Source organism: Balaenoptera borealis, assembly GCF_965194805.1.
Source record: "Balaenoptera borealis genome assembly, chromosome: 8".
Taxonomy (NCBI): domain Eukaryota; kingdom Metazoa; phylum Chordata; class Mammalia; order Artiodactyla; family Balaenopteridae; genus Balaenoptera; species Balaenoptera borealis.
This window is the reverse complement of record NC_138865.1, coordinates 67,788,096-67,812,209: the sequence shown is the minus strand read 5'-3', so window position 1 is coordinate 67,812,209 and position 24,114 is coordinate 67,788,096. Positions and strand designations below refer to the sequence as shown.

The window sequence follows — 24,114 nt, the reverse complement described above, 5'->3', positions numbered from 1 at the left end:
CACAACTACTGTTCCCACGTGCCACAACTACTGAAGCCCACATGCCTAGAGCCCCTGCTCCGCAACAAGAGAAGCCACCATAATGAGAAGCCTGTGCACCACAACAAAGAGTAGCCCCTGCTCGCCGCAACTAGAGAAAGCCCGCGCACAGTAACGGAGACCCAATGCAGCCATAAATTAATTAATTAATTAATTAATTTTAAAAAGAATGGAGTAGTCCCCCCTTTTTGATTTTACAGCAGGTGACCAAGTTGCTGTTGCTTCCCAGGGTGGTGAAAAGTTTATTCTGCTATTACATATGTTTTATAAATGTCTTTGTGCTCTCCATCTGCAGACCTCTTTCATTTGTTTAGAATCAATGGTGATAGAGGCCTCAAGCCCCGTTACAACACCAACCACCTGTCGATGCAGTATCTGGCTTCTTTCAGATGGAGGAGCCGTCAGCCCCATTCTGTCTAACAGGGAAAAGAGAAAAATGGCAAATCCCTCTGCTTTCACAGTCGCCTTTTAACACTGGTCCCTCTGCTCCCCAGGGAGAAAGACAGAAGCAACAGGGAAGGTCCACCCTCCTTGAAGTGAGAAGGAGGAAGAAGAAAACTCTCTCACTTTACGCTTTAACACATTTAACCCTTACCCCATGTTTCTGAGTCAAGTATGATTCCTTGACTGATGATGAAACTAAGGCACAAAGAGGCAATTGTTTACCCTCTGTCCCAGAGCAAGGAAATAAATGGTGAGCAGAGTTTGGGCCCAATTGTATCTAACTTATGTCACATTCTTCCTATTCTGTCTGCCTTAGGATCTTCAGCCTTTCCCACCACATTTCTAAGACTAGTATTTGTATAAGTGTTTATTAGTTGGAAGACAATCAGGAGCTGAGCTGAAATAAACAAAACTTGAGCTTCTGCCTGCTCTAAATAAGAAGTTTCTGTTCAGCCCTCCACTGGGAGTGTGTCTTTAGGCCTCCCGACTTTCCACCATTAATACTCTATAATTTGAATGGTCTTCAAGGAAATAGGAACAAAAAAGAATAATAAGATTAAATACATTGTGAAATAAGAATAATACATGACTTTGGTTGAGATCAAAGTGCTTCCTACGTACATTTTCTCATTTGGTTCTCACAATATTTTTGAGGTACCTTTGTTGAAGTAAATACTTCAAGCACTTCAATGAAGCAACCAAAATCAAAGGCATTGACAGCTAAGTATGTGGTAGAAATGGAATTAAAATCTGGATTCGTGACTCCTCTTTGCATTATATGCTCCTGTTTGGTTTTTACTTATACCATAGAGAGTCTAAGTTAATTCTGAAAGCTCTATTCTCACTTGCTGCTGCTATTATCTCTGTTGTTACTCAATCACAGCTAATACTTACTGAGCCTTCCTGCCAGGGGTGGGGCTAAATCATCTGCATTCATTATGCCACGTAACATTGCAAACCACATGATATAGCTACTGTTGTTATGTCTCTTTGATGAAGATACTGCATCTTAACAGGGTTAAGTAGGTTACCTAAGGTCATACAGCTAGTACCTGTTAGAGCAGACTCAACTCCAGATCTGGACGACACCTGGAAGTTTCTGATATGACTTGTATTGGTATCTTCTCCTAGACTGTAAGACAGATGAGGACCAGGACCACAAGTGTATCCTCCATAGAGCTTAGCAAACTGGTTGTATGCAGCAGGGACTCAAGTCATTAATTAATGACAGCTGACTTTTTTCTAGGTCATTAGTTTGATTTTTCTTCTCCTGCAGGGATTTTCAGGTCATATTGTTCTCAGATTAATCCTGGTTTTCTATTGGTTGTTTTGATTGATTTTTATAACCTATAATTAAAAATTAAGCTCTCAAACATCTCCTTTGTGGGCTATGAACTACAATCTGTAATCACAACTTTTCTTTAAATTGATCATCTTCTTTCTGAGCTGTTAATAAACATGTCTGGCATCACTTGGGTTTTCAAATTGGTATTTCCAGATGGTAAGGCCTTCAGATCTGATAAGCTTATACATATCATACTAAGTGAAAACTTGAACAAAATGCTGCATCTTTGGCAGTCTTTGTGCTATTAGTATGATAACTAAAAGGAAAAAAAGAAGTCTCCCTATGGTTTTGTCTTCTCTCCCACCCCATGGAAAAGTCATCAAATTGTCAACCAATCAAAATGTAAATGAATCACATTTAGTGTTACCTGCCTTTCTCTTTTTCAGTTTTTAAAATCAATTTAGTTTGAGAGTATGTGTTTGCTTTTTCTAATTGAGGTAAAATTCATATAACATAAATAAAATTTACCATTTTAAGGTGTACAATTTAGTGGTTTTTATTATATTCACTGTGTTGTTCAGCCATCATCACTGTCTAATTTCAGAACATTTTAAGTCATGCCCCAAAAAGAAACCCCATACCTATTAGCAGTCAGTCCCTATCCTGGACCCCCATCCTATGGCAGCCACTAATCTACTTTCTGTCTCTCTGGGTTTGCTTATTCTGGACGTTTCATGTGAATGGAATCATATAATATGTGGCCTTTTGTGTTTGGATTCTTTCATTGAGCATAAAGTTTCAAGGTTCATCCATGCTGTGGCATGTATTAGTACTTCATTCTTTTTTGTAGCTGAATACTGTTCCAATGTATGGATACACCACATTTTGTTATCCAATAATAAGTTAATAGACAGTTACTGTTTTTCACTTTTTGGCTATTATGAATAATGTTGCTATGAGCATTTCGTGTACAAGTTGTTGGTGAAGATATGTTTTCAATTCCCTTCAGTATATACCTAGGAGAAGAATTGCCTACATCAATTGTAACACTACCTGGGTCATATGGTAACACTATGTTTAACTTTTTGAGGAACTGTCAAATAGTTTCCACAGGGGCTGTATCATTTTACATACATGCACATCTTCACCAACATATGTTATTTTTTTTATTAATTAATTAATTTTTTATTTTTGGCTGTGTTGGGTCTTTGTTGCTGCGCACAGACTTTCTCTAGTTGTGGCGAGCGGGGGCTACTCTTCGTTGCGGTGCATGGGCTTCTTATTGCAGTGGATTCTCTTGTTGTGGAGCACGGGCTCTAGGTGTGCGGGCTTCAGTAGTTGCAGCATGTGGGCTCAGTAGTTGTGGCTCACAGACTCTAGAGCGCAGGCTCAGTAGTTGTGGCACGCGGGCTTAGTTGCTCCGCAGCATGTGGGATCTTCCCGGACCAGGGCTCGAACCCGTGTCCCCTGCATTGGCAGGCAGATTCTTAACCACTTCATCACCAGGGAAGCCTGTTCACCAACATAGGTTATTTTCTGTTTGTTTTTTATAACCATTCTAATGTGTGTGAGATAGTGTTTCTTTGTGGTTTTGATTTATAGTTCCCTAATGAGGAATGATGTTGAACATCTTTTCATGTGCTTATTGTTCATCTGTATATTTTCTTTGGAGAAAATCCTTTGCCCATTTGTAAAAACTGGGGTTGGGGTTGCCTTTTTATTATTGAGTTGTAAGAGTTCTTTATATATTCTGGGTACTAGATCCTTACCTGATATATGATTTGTATATCTGCCTTTCTTTTTTTTTTTTTAATTTTTATTTATTTATTTATTTTTGTATTTATGGCTGTGTTGGGTCTTCGTTTCTGTGCGAGGGCTTTCTCCAGTTGTGGCAAGTGGGGGCCACTCTTCATCGCGGTGCACGGGCCTCTCACTGTCACAGCCTCTCTTGTTGCGGGGCACAGGCTCCAGACGCGCAGGCTCAGTAATTGTGGCTCACGGGCCTAGTTGCTCCGCAGCATGTGGGATCTTCCCAGACCAGGGCTCAAACCCGTGTCTCCTGCATTGGCAGGCAGATTCTCAACCACTGCGCCAACAGGGAAGCCCTATCTGCCTTTCTTGAGTTGATTACAAAGCAAAGTTTTCAAGAAATTTGTATTTTGTTGCCGTACTGTGAAGCTCTGTGGTCTCTACCAGGCCCTAACCTCATTTTTACCTATTAGTATTTGGAAGGTCATCAGAACTTTCACTAAAGAATAGAGATTGGGGTGGGAAGGAAGAACTTTGTTCTCTGCGGGTTTTGCCATTGAGGTCATGCATTAATCCTCCCGGCTGCCTTGAGGAAAGCCATGGTCACCATCCCTCGTAATGGAAGGTGCCCTGGAGGCAGAGGATGCAGGTGGGGGCAGAAACTTGAGGGTTTATGGCATTTTTATCCGTGGTGGGATGGAAACATTTCTGCTTCAGAATTGGGTTGTCTTTTTTTTTTTTTTTTTAACATCTTTATTGGGGTATAATTGCTTTACAATGTTGTGTTAGTTTCTGCTGCATAACAAAGTGAATCAGCTATATGTATACATATATCCCCATATCCCCTCCCTCTTGCGTCTCCCTCCCACCCTCCCTATCCCACCCCTCTAGGTGATCACAAAGCACTGAGCTGATCTCCCCTGTGCTATGCAGCTGCTTCCCACTAGCTAGCTATTTTACATTTGGTAATGTATATATGTCCATGCCACTCTCTCACTTCGTCCCAGCTTACCCTTCCCACTTCCTGTGTCCTCAAGTCCATTCTTTACGTCTGTGTCTTTAAGAATTGGGTTGTCTTTTGCTCTTAAAGAAAAATTCTGGGGCAGATGAGCTCCCATCCCCTCATCAGCCATCATTAGGGCACATTTCTTGTAGTCAAGATGAGTTTGCCAGTTTGAGGCGGCTTCATAGGAAGCTTTTCCTCTGAGGTTGAAGAGGGTGGCTAAGTGAGAGACCAGGAGTCAGCGGGAACAGTTGTGTGTCCAGGGCCTCTACGGGAGCAGCCCCACTTGCTCGTGTGTTGTTGGAGCTGGTCCTCACTGCGCTGGGCTTGAGGCTGGCGGCAGGGTCCTTCTGCTCTGTTGAGGTGGATGCCACCGTTACTGCAAAGTCCTGTGGATGCCCTTGCCAGGCTCATTTACCTCTTTGTTACTCAAAGCATGGTCCCACTGACTGAATCTGCCTTTTAACAAAATCCCCAGGTGAGTGTGTGCACATCGAAGTTGAAGAAGCAGGTATTCAGGTCCCAGTCTCCCTGTTGCTGCTCACCTCATGTGGTTACTCAATCTGTGTGTCTGAACAGTCTTCCTCCTTCTTTCCGGCTTACAGGGTCGGCCTGTGTGATGTTAATGCCAGCTGTACTGACTGCAACTTCCTTTCCTTGCTGGATGAAGAAACATAAGTGGCATTTTCCTGATATGCTCTCAGACTTGCAAACATTTCCATAGAAATCCTGAAATAGTTCTCTCTTTGTGTTTACTCTTGAGCCTTCCTCATTCTTCTCCTCTTCCTTCTCCCCTGCCTCCCTGTCTTTCCAGAGCTCCTGCTCCCTCCTTGCGTTAGTCCTTTGCCCACCTGGACTCTGGTTCTGCTCAGTTATATCTGTGACTGGCCCTCTTTAGACTGGGAGCTTCTTGAGGGAAGGGGTCTTATGCCATCCATTTTTATATCTTTACTCCCACTGCTGGACCTAACGTCCTTTGGACAGTAAATATTTGCAGAATTTAATTAAGTTATTGAATCGCAATGAAAATGATTTCAGAAGACACCAAAAAAAAAAAAAAATCGAAATGCCTTTTCTTCTGGTGCTTCCAAGATCCTGAGACTTTTATTTCAGTGATGTCAAGTGGTATTGAAGTGAACAAACATTCCATTCGGTACATTTAATGGGTCCTTTAGGTGTCATTATTTTAACCCTGACATTTTTTTCATTTATAGGATAAAAGGAAATATTTCTTTACCAAAGTAAACACAGTAGACTAAGAGAGTAAGTTTGTAAATTTAGTCACACTGAAAATATTTTACATGAATCTCTCTCCTCAACTCCTGACCATGCTTTGAGCTCTGTGACCATGACTCACCTGTGAGAGCCACAACTGTTTTGAGGATTTCATGAGAAACCCTATGAAGAGTGTATTACCTATAATAATAGTTAACATTTATTGTGTATGTACTATATGAGCCAGGTACTGTTTACTCTGAGCACTTTATGTATAGTCTCATTTTTAAATCTCCCAATGACTCTGAGGTTGATATTTTATTATGCCCATTGTTACAGATGGGAAAATAGAGGCACAGGCAGCCGGATCAGTATTTTGCCCAAGATTAAACATCCAGTAAATACGCCTGAAGTAAAGATTAGTAAACTGGAAGGTAGTGTGAGAAATTCAGTCAAATTCATCACAGAGAGATAACAAGAAGGAGTGTAAAAAGCCCCCAAATCCCCATGTATTTGGATACTGGGAAACATATTTGTAAAGAATGTACAGTTCAAAGAAGAAATCATAATAGAAATTATAAGACATTTAGAACTAAACAACAATGAAAATACTATATAATAATTTATAGGACTCACGCACAGAATTTAGAAGGAAATGCATATATTGAAAAAAACAAGTGAATGTGCTAAGCAGTCAACTCAAAAAGTTAGAAAAAGAATAGGGTAAACATAAAAAACGAAGGAAATAAATCATTAGATAAGAGCAGAATTTAATGATATAGAAAACAGAAACACAATAGGGAGTGTGGTATGGAATACTGAACAGCACTTAAAATGGATCACCTGCATTAATATGAATGAATCTCAAAGACGTAATGAAAAAATTTCAAAAAGAAAAGGCAGATTACAAATACATCCAGACTGATACCATGTAAGTCAAATTTTCAAACACATACAAACAGCATTATACATTTTAATGGATAGAGACATACACAGAAACCTATTAGATCCTCACCAGAATCAACCTTCTTCCTGAGTCAGACTAAATTCTTAATTGTAGGTAGTAGACAAAAAGGGATAAAAGACTCAATGTAAACAATCATGGCTATTGACAAGACAGTGCAAACCACATTTCCTGTTGATAGTGGACAGATCCATCCATGATGGATGGAAAATATTTATTATTGCAATAATAACAAAATTGTATTCTTTTTTTAACTCCTCTCCCTCAGATTTTCTAGCACTCAGTGCAGTACTGGGCATATAGTTGGATGTCAATAGAAGTTCTTTGTTTTTGCTTTTTCTTGAATTCATATACTACAAAGAATGTGTTTAATGTGACTTCCTTCCCTTGAACCTGAAAATGGACAGTAACTCAAGCCTTTCATCATATTTTATGCTTGTACCCTTTGGTGGTTAGGTAAAGTCAATAACATTCAGCAAAGTTGTCAAGAAATGACATGTCTAACAGTTGGGTGATGGTCAAGAAATATGTCCATCCAAAGTAGTATTATCCAGCATTTTAAAAAGGTGGAGATGTGTAACATGAGGAAATGCCTGTGATATAATGTTAAAGGAGAAATACCAAAAACAAAACAAAAACCTGTACATGCTATAGCATGGATGCACGTTGAAAACTTTAGGCTAGTTGAAAGAAGCCAGACACAGATGCCACTATTTATCAGTCAGGATTTTCTAGAGAAATAGAATCTCTTTATATACACCTACATGGGATTTATCTTAAAGAATTGGCTCATGTGATGAGTCAAGTCCGAAATCCAAAGGGCAGGCTGGCAGGCTGGAAACTAAGCAGGAGTTGATGCTGCAGTCTTGAGGCAGAATTCCTTCTTCTCCAAGAAACCTCAGGTTTTGCTCTTAAGGCCTTCAACTGATTGGATGAGCCACCTAGATGATCAGGGATAATCTCCTTTACTTAAAGTCAACTAATTATGGGTGTTAACCACATCTACAAGACACCTGCACAGCAATACCCAGATTGGTGTTTTATTGATTTCAAAACCCTGTAATTATATAAGCCATTCAGAATTACAAGAGATATGCAAGAGATAATTCACTTTAAGAGATAATTCACTTTAAGTGTTTAGCACAGTCTGACATATAGTATGTACTCACTGATTGTTAATCTTTGTATTATGATTAACCATAATACTATATGAACAATGAAAACAATTTCACTTTACATATATTTGAGTTGATGAGATTGTGGGTGAATTTTACGACTTTTGATTTCCAGTAGAGCTGTTATAACATTGCTTGTGCAGTAAATATATTTTTAAGGGCTTAAAAATAAAAGCTTTACAGACACAGAGGTATCTGTTTTTTGAGCCTAAGTTCATGTAAAGAGCTTGCACTGGTGAAGCTGCTCAGCTCCAAAGAAAAAGATGAGAAAAAGGGACAGGTATATTTCAGTGGAAGGATAAGATAGAGAAACCATCCTTCCATCTATTGAGTGTATGCACATAGTCATTTGTTAATAACATTATTCATTCCATACTTTTTATTTTCTGGTTATCAACGTTCATCTTAGATTAGCTCCTGAGGGGCTTAATCCAGTGCTTAAAATAGTGCATAGCATGATGGCATGGCTAGATAACTATTTCAGTGATAATAAAAAATATGTTTTCCTTTGCCAATAATTCTTATTTAATCAAAACAAATTCGATCTGTGTACCAGAGAACTGTTCTGGGGCTTTGATTAAAAACCACAGAAGATTGCTTTGCCTATTCGGGGTCTTTTGTGTTTCCATACAAATTGTGAAATTTTTTGTTCTACTTCTGTGAAAAATGCCATTGGTAGTTTGATAGTGATTGCATTGAATCTATAGATTGCTTTGGGTAGTGTAGTCATTTTCACAATGTAGATTCTTCCAATCCAAGACCATGGTATATCTCTCCATCTGTTTGTATCATGTTTAATTTCTTTCATCAGTGTCTTATAGTTTTCTGCATACAAGTCTTTTGTCTCCTTAGGTAGGTTTATTCCTAGGTATTTTATTATTTTTGTTGCAATGGTAAATGGGAGTGTTTCCTTAATTTCTCTAGACAAAGCAATCTTGAGAAAGAAAAACAGAGCTGGAGGAATCAGGCTCCCTGACTTCAGACTATACTACAAAGCTACAGTAATCAAGACAGTATGGTACTGGCACAAAACCAGAAATATAGATCAATGGAACAGGATAGAAAGCCCAGAGATAAACCCACGCACATATATGGTCACCTTATTTTTGATAAAGGAGGTAAGAATATACAGTGGAGAAAAGACAGCCTCTTCAATAAGTGATGCTGGGAAAACTGGACAGCTACATGTAAAAGAATGAAATTAGAACACTCCCTAACACCATACACAAAAATAAACTCAAAATAGATTAAAGACCTAAATGTAAGGCCAGACACTATCAAACTCTTAGAGGAAAACATAGGCGGAACACTCTATGACATAAATCACAGCAAGATCCTTTTTTGACCCACCTCCTAGAGAAATGGAAATAAAAACAAAAATAAACAAACGGGAAACTTAAAAGCTTTTGCACAGCAAAGGAAAACATAAGACAAAAAGACAACCCTCAGAATGGGAGAAAATATTTTCAAATGAAGCGACTGACAAAAGATTAATTTCCAAATTTACAAGCAGCTCATGCAGCTCAATATCAAAAAAACAAACAACCCAATCCAAATATGGGCAGAACACCTAAATAGACATTTCTCCAAAGAAGATATACAATTGCCAACAAACACATGAAAGGATGCTCAACATCACTAATCATTAGAGAAATGCAAATCAAAACTACAATGAGGTGTCACCTCACACCAGTCAGAATGGCCATCATCAAAAAATCTACAAACAATAAATGCTGGAGAGGGTGTGGAGAAAAGGGAACCCTCTTGCATTGTTGGTAGGAATGTACATTGATACAGCCACTATGGAGAACAGTGTGGAGTTTCCTTAAAAAACTAAAAATTGAACTACCATACGACCCAGCAATCCCACTACTGGGCGTATACCCTGAGAAAACCATAATTCAAAAAGAGTCATGTACCACAATCTTCATTGCAGCTCTATTTACAATAGCCAGGACATGGAAGCAACCTAAGTGTCCATTGACAGATGAATGGATAAAGAAGATGTGGCACCTATATACAATAGAATATTACTCAGCCATAAAAAGAAACGGAATTGAGTTATTTGTATGAGATGGATGGACCTAGAGTCTGTCATACAGAGTGAAGTAAGTCAGAAAGAGAAAAACAAATACCGTATGCTAACACATATATATGGAATCTAAAAAAAAAAAAAAGGTTCTGAAGAACCTAGGGGCAAGACAGGAATAAAGACGCAGACGTAGAGAATGGACTTGAGGACACGGGGAAGGGGAAGGGTAAGCTGGGACGAAGTGAGAGAGTGGCATGGACATATATACACTACCAAATGTAAAACAGATAGCTAATGGGAAGCAGCCACATAGCACAGGGAGATCAGCTCGGTGCTTTGTGACCACCTAGAGTGGTGGGATAGGGAGGGTGGGAGGGAGATGCAAGAGGGAGGAGATATGGGGATATATGTATATGTATAGCTGATTCACTTCGTTATAAAGCAGAAACTAACACACCATTGTAAAGCAATTATACTCCAATAAAGATGTCAAAAAAAACCAAAAAAGAATATATGGGACAGTCTCCAAGATAGATCATATGTGAGGTGGTAAAACAAGCCTTAATAAATTGAAAAAGATTGAAAAAAAACCACAGAAGACTTTAATCTCTTTTTTGCAAATACCCTAAAACAGGAACACTGCTGTTTTCATAAATCTGAATCAAGTGCAGTTCATCTACTATCCCCAGGTTTAATTTTTATAACTATTAAAAACACGTGTGCATCAGAACAAAGACTGAGTAGGACCTGGAAAATGGTGAGGGGAAAGGAGTGGATAGGTTGGTGTAATTAATTATTTATGACTTTTGTCTTTTATTTTGATCTCCAGAACTATTTCATGAACAATAATTTTTTATAAACTTTGCAGGAAAAAAAATCACCCCATTACTTCCAAAATAGGGCTACTGGACTGGCAGTTGTTGTTTGAGACAACATGGGCATGAAGAGATGACATTCTGTGTATCTTCTCTTTTAAGCTTAAGTTTTTTTTTTTTGTTTTTAATTTTTTTGTTTGTTTGTTTTTTATTTATTTATGGCTGTGTTGGGTCTTCGTTTCTGTGCGAGGGCTTTCTCTAGTTGTGGCAAGCGGGGGCCACTCTTCATCGCGGTGCGCGGGCCTCTCACTATCGCGGCCTCTCTTGTTGCGGAGCACCAGCTCCAGACGCACAGGCTCAGTAATTGTGGCTCACGGGCCCCGCTGCTCCGCAGCATGTGGGATCTTCCCAGACCAGGGCTCGAACCCGTGTCCCCTGCATTGGCAGGCAGACTCTCAACCACTGCGCCACCAGGGAAGCCCTAAGCTTAAGTTTTTGAACTTGAAGAAGAAATCTGTAGCTGCGGTCTTAATTGTTTTCCTCCCTAGTTTCTCCCTTCCATTTTACCAATATACTTACTTTTCGCAAAAAAAACTGGAGAAAGCACGGTGAACTCTCCAGGCACTAATGAGCTTGTTTTATGATCCCGTTTTAAAGTCGAGGACACCAAGGCTCAGTGATGCTCACAGCATCTTGGGCCACAGAAGGAACCTTTGAAGACATCTAATTCAACCTTTTTGCCCTACCTCCAATCCCACCACTTGACAACGGGAGAAGTTAAAGTAGTGGCCCAAGTTATGCACCTTGTAAGTGGTGGAACCAGAACTTGAGCCTACTCTTCTAACACCATATTCTTCCCAAGCTGTGTCAGTACCTGCTTGGGATCTTCCTGCCTGTGTGGGGGAAGGCAGCCAAGAATGAATTCCTGGTAATTAAGGGGGCTACAGAGGTCTACGTAACAATTTTACCTTTGGGCTTACTTGTTGGCCCTGCTGAAGACCTCCATAGAACTTTACCATTCAGGGAGGTTCTTGATCTTCATCTTCCCTAGTTCTGGGAGTGGCCCTACCATGTGCGTCTGATCTGTGCACCCCCAGGCAGGCACTTATTCCCAGCAGCCTTTGGCTATGGAGACCTCTCCATGCTCCTTAATCCAGTCCAAGGTTCTGACTCTGGAAAAGGGTAGGGAAGGACTGTGCCCTGTGAAATCCTGACCTCATCTTGGAACCTGGCAAATCTTCCAGTGATTTTTTTTCTTATCTTGTATCTCATTTTTCCAAATGTGTTTGAGACCAAGATAAAGCATACCCATTCACAAGCATAACTCCTGGCTGAGGTCATTCACCAGCTACTTGTTCTTGAGAGTCCCAGGATGACATCTCTGGCCCAGGGTGAATCTCCCAACTGCTTTTCCAGGTTTTGGTTGGCATTTATATTTTCCTTTTCAGTAAAATAACAAATATCAGAATATAATTTGTGGTACTTAACTTCAAGAACAAGCTTGATAGAAAGCTTTCATTACTAAATACAGTAACCTATTCATTGTGCTTGTCACCTTTGATTGCTTTTAAATGATTCCTTGTGGACTCTTTTATGTCTCCCATCCAAGGCTTCCCTGGTGGCGCAGTGGTTAAGAATCCACCTGCTAATGCAGGAAAATAAAAGTAAGCTAAAGATAAGGTTACTACACAAATGTATCTTATGTGGTTCATCTATTTGGTCTACTAGTGGGCATGAGAAGTATACCAGAATTTAAATGAAAACTCTAGTGTTGATTATAATTCACATCTCTTTTCATTTGCCCTAGCATTCTTAACAAATAACTCTAAATTTTCACATACTAATTATTTGAATTTGTGAATTAACATATCCAGTGATATCCTCCTTGAATCTTCCTGCCCTCTAGTCATTTTACTCCCAATTAGCATGTCATCCATCAGAGGTTGATGAAGAAAAAAAAGATGTGTGAGTCATCCCAACCCATTTTCTTTCTTGGTTAATAAAAGGTGGTAGGGAGTGAGGGTTCCTGGGGATGGGGCGGGGGGGTAAGCCAATTAGACGTTATTAGAACCATTTGGAAGAGGATAAAGAAGAAATATTTACTGATAGAATTTGTGAATTTTAGTTGTCAAAGTCTTCACAAGTGAAGAAGTTCATATTAACATTAAGGCAAGCTTTCAGAGAATGTATGTTTCTTGATATGGAACATTTCCTTGCTATATATAAAATAGATAACCAACAGTTACCTACCGTATAGCACAGGGAACTATACTCAATGTCTTGTAATAATCTATAAGGGAAAAGAATCTGAAAAAGAATATATATATATATGTATAACTGAATCACTGTGCTGTACACCTGAAACTAACACAACATTGTAAATCAACTATACTTCAATTAAAAAAGAGAAGAGTATTACTAAAATTATTATTAAAAGAATATGAGAAAAATACAAACTGATATGTAAACTATAAAATATGTAAAATATCTATAGGTAGACAGAATAAAAGTGGTGTGTAAAAACAATAGTTATATTGGGTTGACTAAGATGAACTTTTTTTTCCCTTCTCACAGTATTCTTAGATGTTTTGTCATCATAATAAATATAATTGAAGGGGAAGAAAAGAAATGAAAACAAAAGCTTTCACATGAACTATACTTTTTCCAGATTTGCTGAATAATTTGTACTTGTACTCTTTACCTTTTAAAATGTGATTTGTTTTTTAAGTCTAACATTTACAGACTCATGGGAGATCATCAAAATTGTTTTTCTTGCCACTAAAATTTGCATTGGGGGTGGTATTTTTCCATAGAAATTTATACAGAAGAACTCAATGTTGTTCCTTTCTTCTTTCCAATTCTTGTTTTTCTTAGGGATTGCCATAGGCGTTTTGGTTCGAGAATACAGCAAGTTCTCTAACCTGGAGAAATTCTACTTTTCCTTTCCTGGAGAAATTCTAATGAGAATGCTGAAACTCATCGTTTTACCATTAATTATATCCAGCATGATTACAGGTACCTTGAGAAAACTGACATTCTCCATGATTATTTAAGGAGCCATCCCATCACCTGAGTTGTTCTTTTCTTATTATGGAAAAAGTCAAAATGCATTTGATGCATCACACACACACACACACACACAAACACACACACACAAAACACCCCTCACTTGGAAAGTGTATATTTGCTTGAGTGAAATATTTCATTATTCACAAAGTGGCATTGCTTTGTGGCATTGCTCTGCCTGTAGCACTGTCCACTGCAGCTCAGATCTTCATTTGACCAGCCGTATAATGTCTTATGAGGAAGGAAAAAAAAAAGGCATATTTGGTCAATGAGATGTCAGCCAGTGTCCTCAGGGAAAATGTGGTTGTCAGTCTTGATCATGTTTTCAGTAGCTTACTCATTTGTTTCTCAGTTGCATCCCTCCTGCCCCCTACCCTGTCAGCGGCAGCCTGCAGAGTCCTCTGTCCCCTCTTCTCACTCACATCCACTCCTCCACAGAACTCAGAACTTGCTACATACTTGCCTTGGAAATTTGCCCAGGGGACCAGCAGTCACATGCTGTGGGAAAGGTTTAATGATGGCTTGGCACCATATTTTAAAAACCTGGTTTTCTTAAATCTGAACTTGTGATGCAGTTGAATTTGGAAATGATTTTTTCCTTATAGATCATTGTATTGCAGGGTCTCTTTAAAGAACAAGCGCCTTTATGTAGATAGATATTAATTTGGCTTACAAAAATGTCATTTGTCTGGGTATGGTAAGCTTCTCTGTGCATTCTGTAGTTTCTTGTCCTTATCTTCATTCTGGCAGTAGGTAAAATGTGGCAATCACTAGTGTTGCCAGCTTGAAAATCATGGTTTTATACAACCAGGCAATTAGGGTTCTCGACATGGCCTCTTCTAGAACATTTTTCTCTACTGCCACTAAAGAGACCTAGGACTGATCTATGTAGAGTACTGGACATTGGCTGGGGGAAGGGAGGGTGGGTGTCAGTATCTTCTGCATTCAGCAGTGCATTGCTTGAGCTGTGGATTTGGCCATTGACCTTTTGAAGTGCCAAACTCCAATCAGACTAGAGTCCCTTGGGTGTTGGTGTTCTTGGCCTATTACAAACCTAAAGAGAGTATAATTATGTTTTGAAATGACTGGCTTCTCTTAGGCCCTGCAGCCAGAGGGCCAAATCAAAAGACCAATCATTTGTACCATATAATGTTTGTTTATTTGTAGAAGTGATAGTAAGCATTTAAAATTTGGAAGATTTCATGTAAGCATCCAGATTTCTGGCTTCCTCTGAAAAAAATATAAGATCAGGAAACATTGGAGCCATGTTCCCACACACCAACAGTGGTTTGGAGCTGAGAAACAGCTACTCTGTTTACTTGGAGCAAATGCATTTGAGGATGCCACAGTCCCCACCACTCCCTATTGCCTAATACCTCATCTACTTCACTCATTTACATTACCTGCCTTCCCCTGTAGACATTGCCGTTACAACCCCTTAGAATTTTCTCCATATTGAAGAGTCTTAATCTCTTCTTAGGCTCCTTTGAGAACATGATGAAAGCTTTGGACTCTTTCCCAAGAAAAGTGTTCACAGTTGTACATATATACTGTATTTTACATGCGATTGCACGAAGTTCATAAACTACTTAGTGATTGATACTTACGTCTATGGAGGAAGGTATGGAAAGTTGATGCAGATTAGACAGCAAATCCAAAACTCATGCCATAAACCAGGTAACAATACATGTATGCATATACTAGTTATAGGATGTTTGAAAATATATACTGCTCTTGGTATTCAATAACTAGTGAGATTTTTGCAGTCTGACTGTTTTGGGTGCTAGCTCAGCCTTGCAAATAATCTAGGAAAATAATTTGCAACCCTCAGCATTCCATTCACATAGCCTAGCTGCTTTTTGAAGGTGTAGCACAGGTCTGGAAATTTCTACAATTTTCCTTCACCAAATACCCAGCAGTTAAACAGGAGTTAGAAAGCAGAACAACTACCCATTCTTTTGACATAAAGTGATAAAATGATCAAAGATTCAAGGGACAGAAACAAAGCAGAATGGAAACGATGATGCTATATTTGTGTTTTAGATTGTCAGATTAAAAGGAAAAAATAATAACAATATGAAGGCGAGGTGATGGGAAAGTGGGCTCATTCATTCACTTTCAGTTACTGTATAATTGGAAAAAACTTTCTGGGGGCAGTTTGGAGCATGTTCTGATCTTTCCATGTAGTATTTCTACTTTGATGAATTTACCGCAAAGAAATAACCAGAGATATGTTCAAAGATTTAGGTACAAGGATGTTCATGGTAACATTTTTTTAATAATGGTGATAAATTATAAGCAGTCTAAATGTATGTTATACCTGTAAGTTAGGATTCTATGCAACTATTAAACACTTTGTTTTGGAAACATATTTAATGAAGGTGGAAATATTCCTAATACAATATAAAGCAGAAGGATAAAACAAATTAAACAACAAGATATTGTGTACAATCCAAATTTTATTAAAATGTATATACATTTTAAGAGTTGGGATCAAAACCAAATGGCTAACAATGATTAGATCCTGATACTAAGAAGAAGTGATTCACTGAGCTTTCTTTACATTTTCAAGGCAAACACACGTTATTTTTGTTTTGTTTTGTATTTTCTTTCTTCCTTCCCTTCCTCCCTCCCTCCCTCCCTCCCTTCCTCCCTTCCTCCCTTCCTCCCTTCCTCCCTTCCTCCCTTCCTCCCTTCCTTCTTTCCTTCCTTCCTTCCAGAAGAAGAAAGTAAGATGGATTCTGCCCTGTGCTCCTCCAGCCTTCCCTCTGGTAGTTTCCCTCCCCCTCTCCTCCCCAGCTCTGCTCCCTGTTCCTGCAGCTCAGCACCACCTTTACCTGGTGTGTGGTCCTTCCCCCAAACCCTGCAGTGGTCCTCAGCCTCCCCACCCAGCACAGAACCAGGAGAGTAAAGCAGAAGATGGCTATGGAAAATACACAGGAAGAACAGTTTTCAAGTTTTGAAAGCCTTTATAAATCCAGCAGGTCAAGAGCTTATTTTATACATTTGTTAGGACAAAGGAGAATACATGTTGGAAGTGGGGGAGAGTGGAGTGAGTGCCCCAAGGATCCATAAATTAGTGGTAGAGACACCACAAAACTGAGACCTAAGACTAATGATCTGTGCTTATGCATAATCTTGCATAACAAGTAGGAAAAATACCTCTGCCATGAAAGCCTCTGCTGATGTAAAACTACTTACTTTATAGCTATTTTAACAGGAAGAATCTTCATGTGATGATGAGGATCAGATGTCACATTAATCAGGGAAATTTGAATATACACTGGTTATGAGATGGTATCAAGAAATTGTTGATAATTTTGTTAGTGGTGATAATGGCATTTAGTTATGTAAGAAAATGTTCTTTTATCAAAAGTGTGTGGAATTATGTAGGGATGAAATGACATAATGTCTGGAATTTGCTTTAAAAAAGAAGGACTTCTCTGGTGGCACAGTGGTTAAGAATCCACCTGCCAATGCAGGGGACATGGGTTTGAGCCCTGGTCCAGGAAGATCCCACATGCCACGGAGCAACTAAGCCCGTGCGCCACAACTACTGCGCCTGTGCTCTAGAGCCCGCGAACCACAACTACTGAGCCTACGTGCCACAACTACTGAAGCCCACGCATCTAGAGCCTGTGCTCCGCAACAAGAGAAACCACCGCAATGAGAAGCCTGCACACCGCAAAGAAGAGTAGCCCCCGCTCACCACAACTAGAGAAAGCCCGCGCACAGCAACGAAGACCCAATGCAGCTAAAAATAAAAAATAAAATAAAATAAATTAATATAAAAAAAAAAAGAGAAGGCACAATAGACATAATCTCAAGGCATTTTCAGAGGCGGATAGTGTAGGCACTAACAGAATCCTACCCTTAATTGACATCCTGAGGGACACACTCAGGCCATGTGCAGAATATCAGTGCTTAGGCCCTGTTAACGTTAGGGTCTGTAAGCTGTATTTATATCACACCACCAGGGAAATAGCAGGGGAAATGGCTTATGGCCATGCCTGAGAATTGTGGCTCTGGAAAATCCTGGCCCATTCTTATCAGCCAGTGAGTTTAAATTCAGGTCACATTTTTTTAAATATACAAATTATAATGACTGGAGCCTCCAGCACAGGAATGGAACAGCTCCTTGGCTCCTGCTCCAAGAAATTCCCTGAGCATCTTTCCAGAATGCTGTCTTACTCCCCTGATGCAGAAGCTGGAATGACAACCATTTGATCTCACCTCCAGGGGCAAAGGTTTTCCATTACTGGTTTAACCAAGGCTTTGATATAAACAGTATTTATTAAGCAACAGCCAGTATTTATTAAGGCTTAGATATAAACAGTATTTATTAGAATATATGTGTGAGTAGGTTTCCTTTCAAGCAGGGATCTGGAAGCTTTTGTTGTAAAGGGCCAGATAGTGAATATTTTAGGCTTTTGAGCCATACAGTCCCTGCCCAACTATCCAACTGGTTATCACAGAAGGGCAGCAATCAGTAATATGTAAATGATTGGGCCTGGCTGTGTTGCCAATAAAATGTTTATTTACAAAATAATAGGAGACCAGCTGGCAGCTGACCTCTGGCGAGATAAATTTAAGACTAGATTCTAACTCTCAAGATACAGTCTAATTGAGATGGAATCTGAGTGACAAACCAACACACCAAGCAAATACTACTCATAAGAAGTGAAGAGACACAAGAATGAAGGATAGAGCAGATGAAGTCTCAAGGTATTTGGAGACCCCTATTTTTATTTTTATTTTTGTTTAATATTTTTTAAAATTTATTTTATTTTTGTTTGCGTTGGGTCTTTGTTGCTGCGCACGGGCTTTCTCTAGTTGCGGCGAGCGGGGTTTACTCTTCGTTGCGGTGCGCAGGCTTCTCATTGCGGTGGCTTCTCTTGTTGCGGAGCACAGGCTCTAGGCACGCGGGCTCAGTTGTTGTGGCTCACGGGCTCTAGAGTGCAGGCTCAGTAATTGTGGCGCACAGGCTTAGCTGCTCTGCAGCATGTGGGATCTTCCCAGACTAGGGCTTGAACCCGTGTCCCCTGCATTGGCAGGCGGACTCTTAACCACTGCACCACCAGGGAAGCCCGAGACCCCTATTTTTAAATTCAGACTTTGCAGGTGATGACATACTGGAATCTAGGCTGGGGAGGGCATTTTTTTTAAGGATACATATTCATTTACTCATAATAGGCTGTGCACTGGGAAGCTGTCCCACACCCTCCAGTGGAAAGAATCATGCCATGTGCCTCCCTGAAACAGGTTCAGTTTAATTCAGAAAACACTGGTTAACCGTGTGAAAACAAACTAACCCTGCGAGAGGCTGAAGTTCCTACCATCCACCTGGTCTTGGATCCCAGGTCTTCTGCTAGCCACCCAAGTCCATGAGTCCCCTTGTTGGCCAGAAGGTGTAAGAGTTGAAGACTCACATATCACTTGGCTGTACAGCTTGCTCTTAGGTAACTAAGAGCATCCAATGTCAACTTCATCTATGGGGGAAAGTATGCATGCTTTTCTTGAAACATTGGTGGCTTTTTTACGTAGTTTAGTCTCTACGAAAATTGCCACTTCAAGATGGATTATAAATTTAAAACTTACTGCTGGAGCTTAAAATCACACAGGCTGAGAATGAACATCTTACCTCATGTGCACCATCTGGAACCACTGGACTCTGCCTGCATTTCAAGAAGTGCCTCCTTTCTCTTTTCCCAGACTTGTTTGGGAACCAGGAAAATAAGATGGCCTAAACAGCTTTGCACACATGAATTAAACATTTCCCTAAGACCAACAAGAAATTTTTGTTGTGTTAAAACACAGTTACTGAAGCCAGAGGACTTATTATATTAACTGGGTTTCTACAATGTGTTTTCTCCAAAGAAGGAAGGGGTACATTGTATATGTAAGGAATGGAGTTCCCATAATGAATGTGCCACTGGCCACAGTAATAAAGAGAAAAGCGGCAAGAGATAAATATTCCCTGCTTCAGTCTCTGACATAGTGGAACCCAGAGAATCCACCCTGAATGAGCTTTCCTTTTGCCTAAACCGGTGCTGCTAGACTGGTTCACAGCTCTGTTCAACTGAGTTAACCTGGTTTTGTTTCTTAAAAAAAAAAAAAAAAAAAAAAAAGGAGTGAGCCTCATATACTTTAGTCACTTTTCCACAATTGCCTCTCTTTGTCAACCTAATGTAAAAGCAAGTAGGTTTTGCCATTTCTTTGGGACTTCATTCTTTATGAGGGCTTCCATGTCCTATAAAATTTGTATTAAATAAATGTGTATACTTCTCTCCTGTTAAAAAAAAAGAAAAAATGAGTGAGAAATCATGCGAGGATTCTAAGGAACCTCCTTTGTGGAATACATGGATCTGGGAAACTACATTCATTCATTTATTCATTTCATCTTCAATGTCCCAGGCTCTGTGCTGGGCATACAAGATATAAAGAGAAGTCCTGTCCCTCAAGAAAGGGAAACTACATTGCAATGCTGTGTGATAAGTGCTTTGTGGGAATGAGGACAGGGGAGGGGACATTGGGTGGAGTTTTGAAGAAGAGATAGGAATCAGATGAAGTGAGGCAGGCATTCCAGGCAGAAGAAAATAGCAGAAGGCATGGCATCTTGGGAGGACCGTGAGACTTTGACTGGAATGCTGCAAACCTGGGGAGGAGGCATGGGAATGGAAGGCTGAGGGCATGGCTTCCTGTGATTTGTGCACCTTCCTGGGGGGTCGACGTGAGCCTGTAGGCGTGGGGAAGCAAGTTAGAGCAGTGACTCCCACCTGTGCCATTATCTCCAAAGGAACACCCTGAACAAGCTTCAGGTGAGGAAGTATTGTTTAAAAGAAAATTCAGTGACACTCCAAGATGGTAAGGCAGACTTTATTCCAGACCATCATGGTAGGTAGAGGTACCACTTCAATGGGATTTTGCAGTGGAGGAAAGAGTGGGTTCAACTCCAAATGAATACAGCATGAGCCACTGGGAGTTGATAGCCAAGAAACTGAGTAGTGAGATCAGTGGATGGAACGTTACTGTGAGGAAACGTCGGAGGTAAGCGGGATTCTGGCTAAACTGACCTCTAACAGGATTCTTGCCGAAGACAGGCCAGGTTAATCAGATATCACCTGGGGGGTGGTGGAGAATGAGGAACCTGATTAGATATGGAGAGTGATCAGATTTTGAGGTTTGGGGGTTCTGGTTAAACTGATTTAGCAGGGTTCTTGCTAAAACTAGATTTTACAATGAAGTCCACAGTTAGGCCTAGGAGAAGGTTCAGGAGCCTGACTAAAGTGTGGTCAAGCAAAGAATCTTTGTCAGTATCAATCACAGAGGAACAGGAGAGTCTACTGGTTAAGAGCCAGACTGCCTGGGTTTGCATCCTGGCTCTGCCATTTACTAGCTGTGAAACCTTGAACAAGTTACTTAACGCGTCCTCAACTGTAAAATAGGGGTAATGATAATACTGTGTCATAGTGCCCTGAAAGAGCTATATAATTTTTTAACTTACTCTTTTTTGTCTGATACTATCAGAGGTTTCTAGACAGTCCCAAAATTGGCATCAGAAGCTACAGGGCCAATATTAGAATCAAGCCCACACAGGTGAGTTCACACAATGCGTTCATCCTGGAAATGAAAATAATAGGAAAAGGCTTGCTCTGCCAGCAGTGTTAAATTCCTCAGCATACAAGCAGCCTCTACCCAGATGCCTGAGCTACCAGCTTTGTAAGGTAAGGAGAAGCAAAGAGAGAGCTCGGTAATAATTAGCTTGCGGTAGAAAGCCAAAAAAGTCTCACTGAGCTGTTAGCTATCCTGATGTCAAAGCACGGACTTTGAAGAGAGCGGCTGAGCTCCTTAGATCCTCTGAGGTGTGTTTAATGCTTATTGAACAAGAAGCCTCCTATAAAAGCTCATTGAATCTTCTGAAAAATTGGCCCAACTACAAATACCACTGTCCTCTATGGTATTAAAAAAAAAAAAAAAGTTAAAACAGCACCTGGGTTGCTGAAGAACCAGGAGACCAGCCCATTGCTTCTTGACATGTTTTGAACATCAAATGTGGACCTGCTGACAAAGGCTGCAAGTGAGAGCCTTTAGTTCATTTGCTGGGGACCATTTTATCTTTTTAACTTCACAGAATAGTCTGGGAGGTGATAGAACCTATTTCAAGGCAGTTCTTTGTATTAATGTCTCTAAGGAAAATAGATGTCAGGTGAAGCGTGCACAGAAATATATTTTGCATGCTCCCCTCTGCCTTTTCTCTTTCCCGCTTTTAACATCCTAGGAGTATTAATCCAGGCCGCCCTGAATCAACAAAGTGAGAGCATAGCCAGCCTTGTTTTCTCTGGGGAATGAACTTATTTCTTTATCCTCATAGCAACGCAATGAAAGTAAGTAGGACCTTACCTCTCTATCTTTAGAGATGAGGAAACAGGAGATTGAAGAGAGATTCAGCCAATTTTCCAAGATTACACAGATCATAAGGGCAGCACCTAGGACTGATGCAGAGTCTCGAGCTCCATTCTGGAACCTTCTGCTGCCTGGGGACCAGAGCCTGGGAAGAGGTGCCTGGGGGCAGGCAGCCATACATAGATTTTCTATTTTACCTTAAGTGCCACGAGAGGCTTATACCTGCATGTGAAATGGTCTGATTTATGTTTTAAAAAGATATCTTTAGTGGCCATGTGATGAAGGAACACAGAAGGATTATGGTAGGAGTGAGGGAACGAACAAGTTAACACTTGTGTAGTGCCTTCCATGTGCTCAGTGACACACACTTCATATTCACCATTTCATTCAATAATAACGGAGGCTATTGACCGAGTAAAATTTAAGTTCTAGGCGTGCTATAGCCCTGTATGGTACTGTTTCTGACCCTCACAACAGCTGTACAAGATGGGGTTGTTCACTTTGCTCCTCACAATTACACTTTACGAGGTAGAGGCATTTAAAACCTCCATTTTAGGGACTTCCCTGGTGGTGCAGTGGTTAAGAATCCGCCTGTCAATGCAGGGGACACGGGTTCGAGCCCTGGTCCGGGAAGATCCCACATGCCGTGGAGCAACTAAGCCCGTGCGCCGCAACTACTGAGCCTGCGCTCTGGAGCCCACGAGCCACAACTACTGAGCCTGAGTGCCACAACTACTGAAGCCCACGTGCCTAGAGCTCATGCTCTGCAACAAGAGAAGCCACCACAAGGAGCCTGCACACTGCAACGAAGAGTAGCCCCCGCTCGCCTCAACTAGAGAAAGCCCGTGTGCAGCAACGAGGACCCAACACAACCAAAAATAAATAAAATAAATAATTAAAAAAAAAACCCCTCCATTTTATAGATGGAGCCTTGGGAGAAGGCTGGGATTTGATCCCAGGGGGTCCCACCGAAGCCCATACTTGTTTCTCCATGTGCCAGTGGTCCGTCTGCTGGTGATGGAGAGACAGGAGTCCGCTGGATAAGAGGATGCCCCAGTGCAACGAGTTTCTTGAATGATGTGTCCATTCACAATTGTGAAGCACCATCAGATGCCAGACCCAAAAAACTTCCAGTAACAGTTAATTCTGACACCTTAATGGCAAGGTGGGGAGAGATCATCACGAAATTTTGTTCTCGGGTGGTAGCTCAATCAGAGAGCTCTCAGAGGAGTCTTTTGCCCTCGGTTGTTTATTTTTAAAACATACTATTGTTTAGCCCATGGCAACTTCTTCCTTTGCAGTGTTTTCTTAAAAAAATTCTAGTAGATTGTTACTGCTTTGGTCAGGAGCCAGCACCCCAGCTCATCCAAGCCTCCTCCGGAGGTGAAAAAACAAGTGTGGTTTCTTAAAGGGCTAGGAGGTGCCCCTAAATTCCAAGGACTACCTCTGTTTCTAGGCCACAGCTCAGCCTCAAAACTGTCCCTGTTTTTAAAGGACAATCCTGGACTCACTGGTAACTGGACTTGTTAAAGAAAAGAAATTCAGTGATACTTGTTAAAGATGGTAAGTCAGACTTTACCTAGGACCGTAAAGACAAGTGTAGGGACCACTACAATGAGATTTTGCAGTGGAGGAGAGAGATTGGGCTCAACTCTGAATAGCGCATGGACAAATGGGAATTTATAGCCAAGGAACAATGGGGGTGGGGGGCACTGGATGGACAGTTATTAAGAGAAAACATCAGGGGTGAGGGGGGTTCTGGCTAAACTGACCCAATAAGATTGATGTTGAAGACAGGCCAGAGTAATCAGACATCATCTGGGAGATGGTAGAGGATTAAGAGACCTGATCAGATATCTAGGATGATCAGATATCAAGGGTAGGGGGTTCTGGCTAAACTGACTTAGCAGGGTTCTTGCTAAAA

General features: G+C 40.5%; 1 protein-coding gene across 1 annotated transcript in view; it reads left to right on the top strand.

Annotated features, from left to right (window-relative positions):
• Window positions 1–24,114, top strand: part of SLC1A1 (solute carrier family 1 member 1) — a 74,302-nt gene that overhangs the window by 22,290 nt on the left and 27,898 nt on the right. The window contains exon 2 of the mRNA XM_082404404.1: window positions 13,596–13,736. Within this exon, the coding sequence (XP_082260530.1) occupies window positions 13,596–13,736 (141 nt within the window). The remainder of the gene's footprint in view (window positions 1–13,595; window positions 13,737–24,114) is intronic.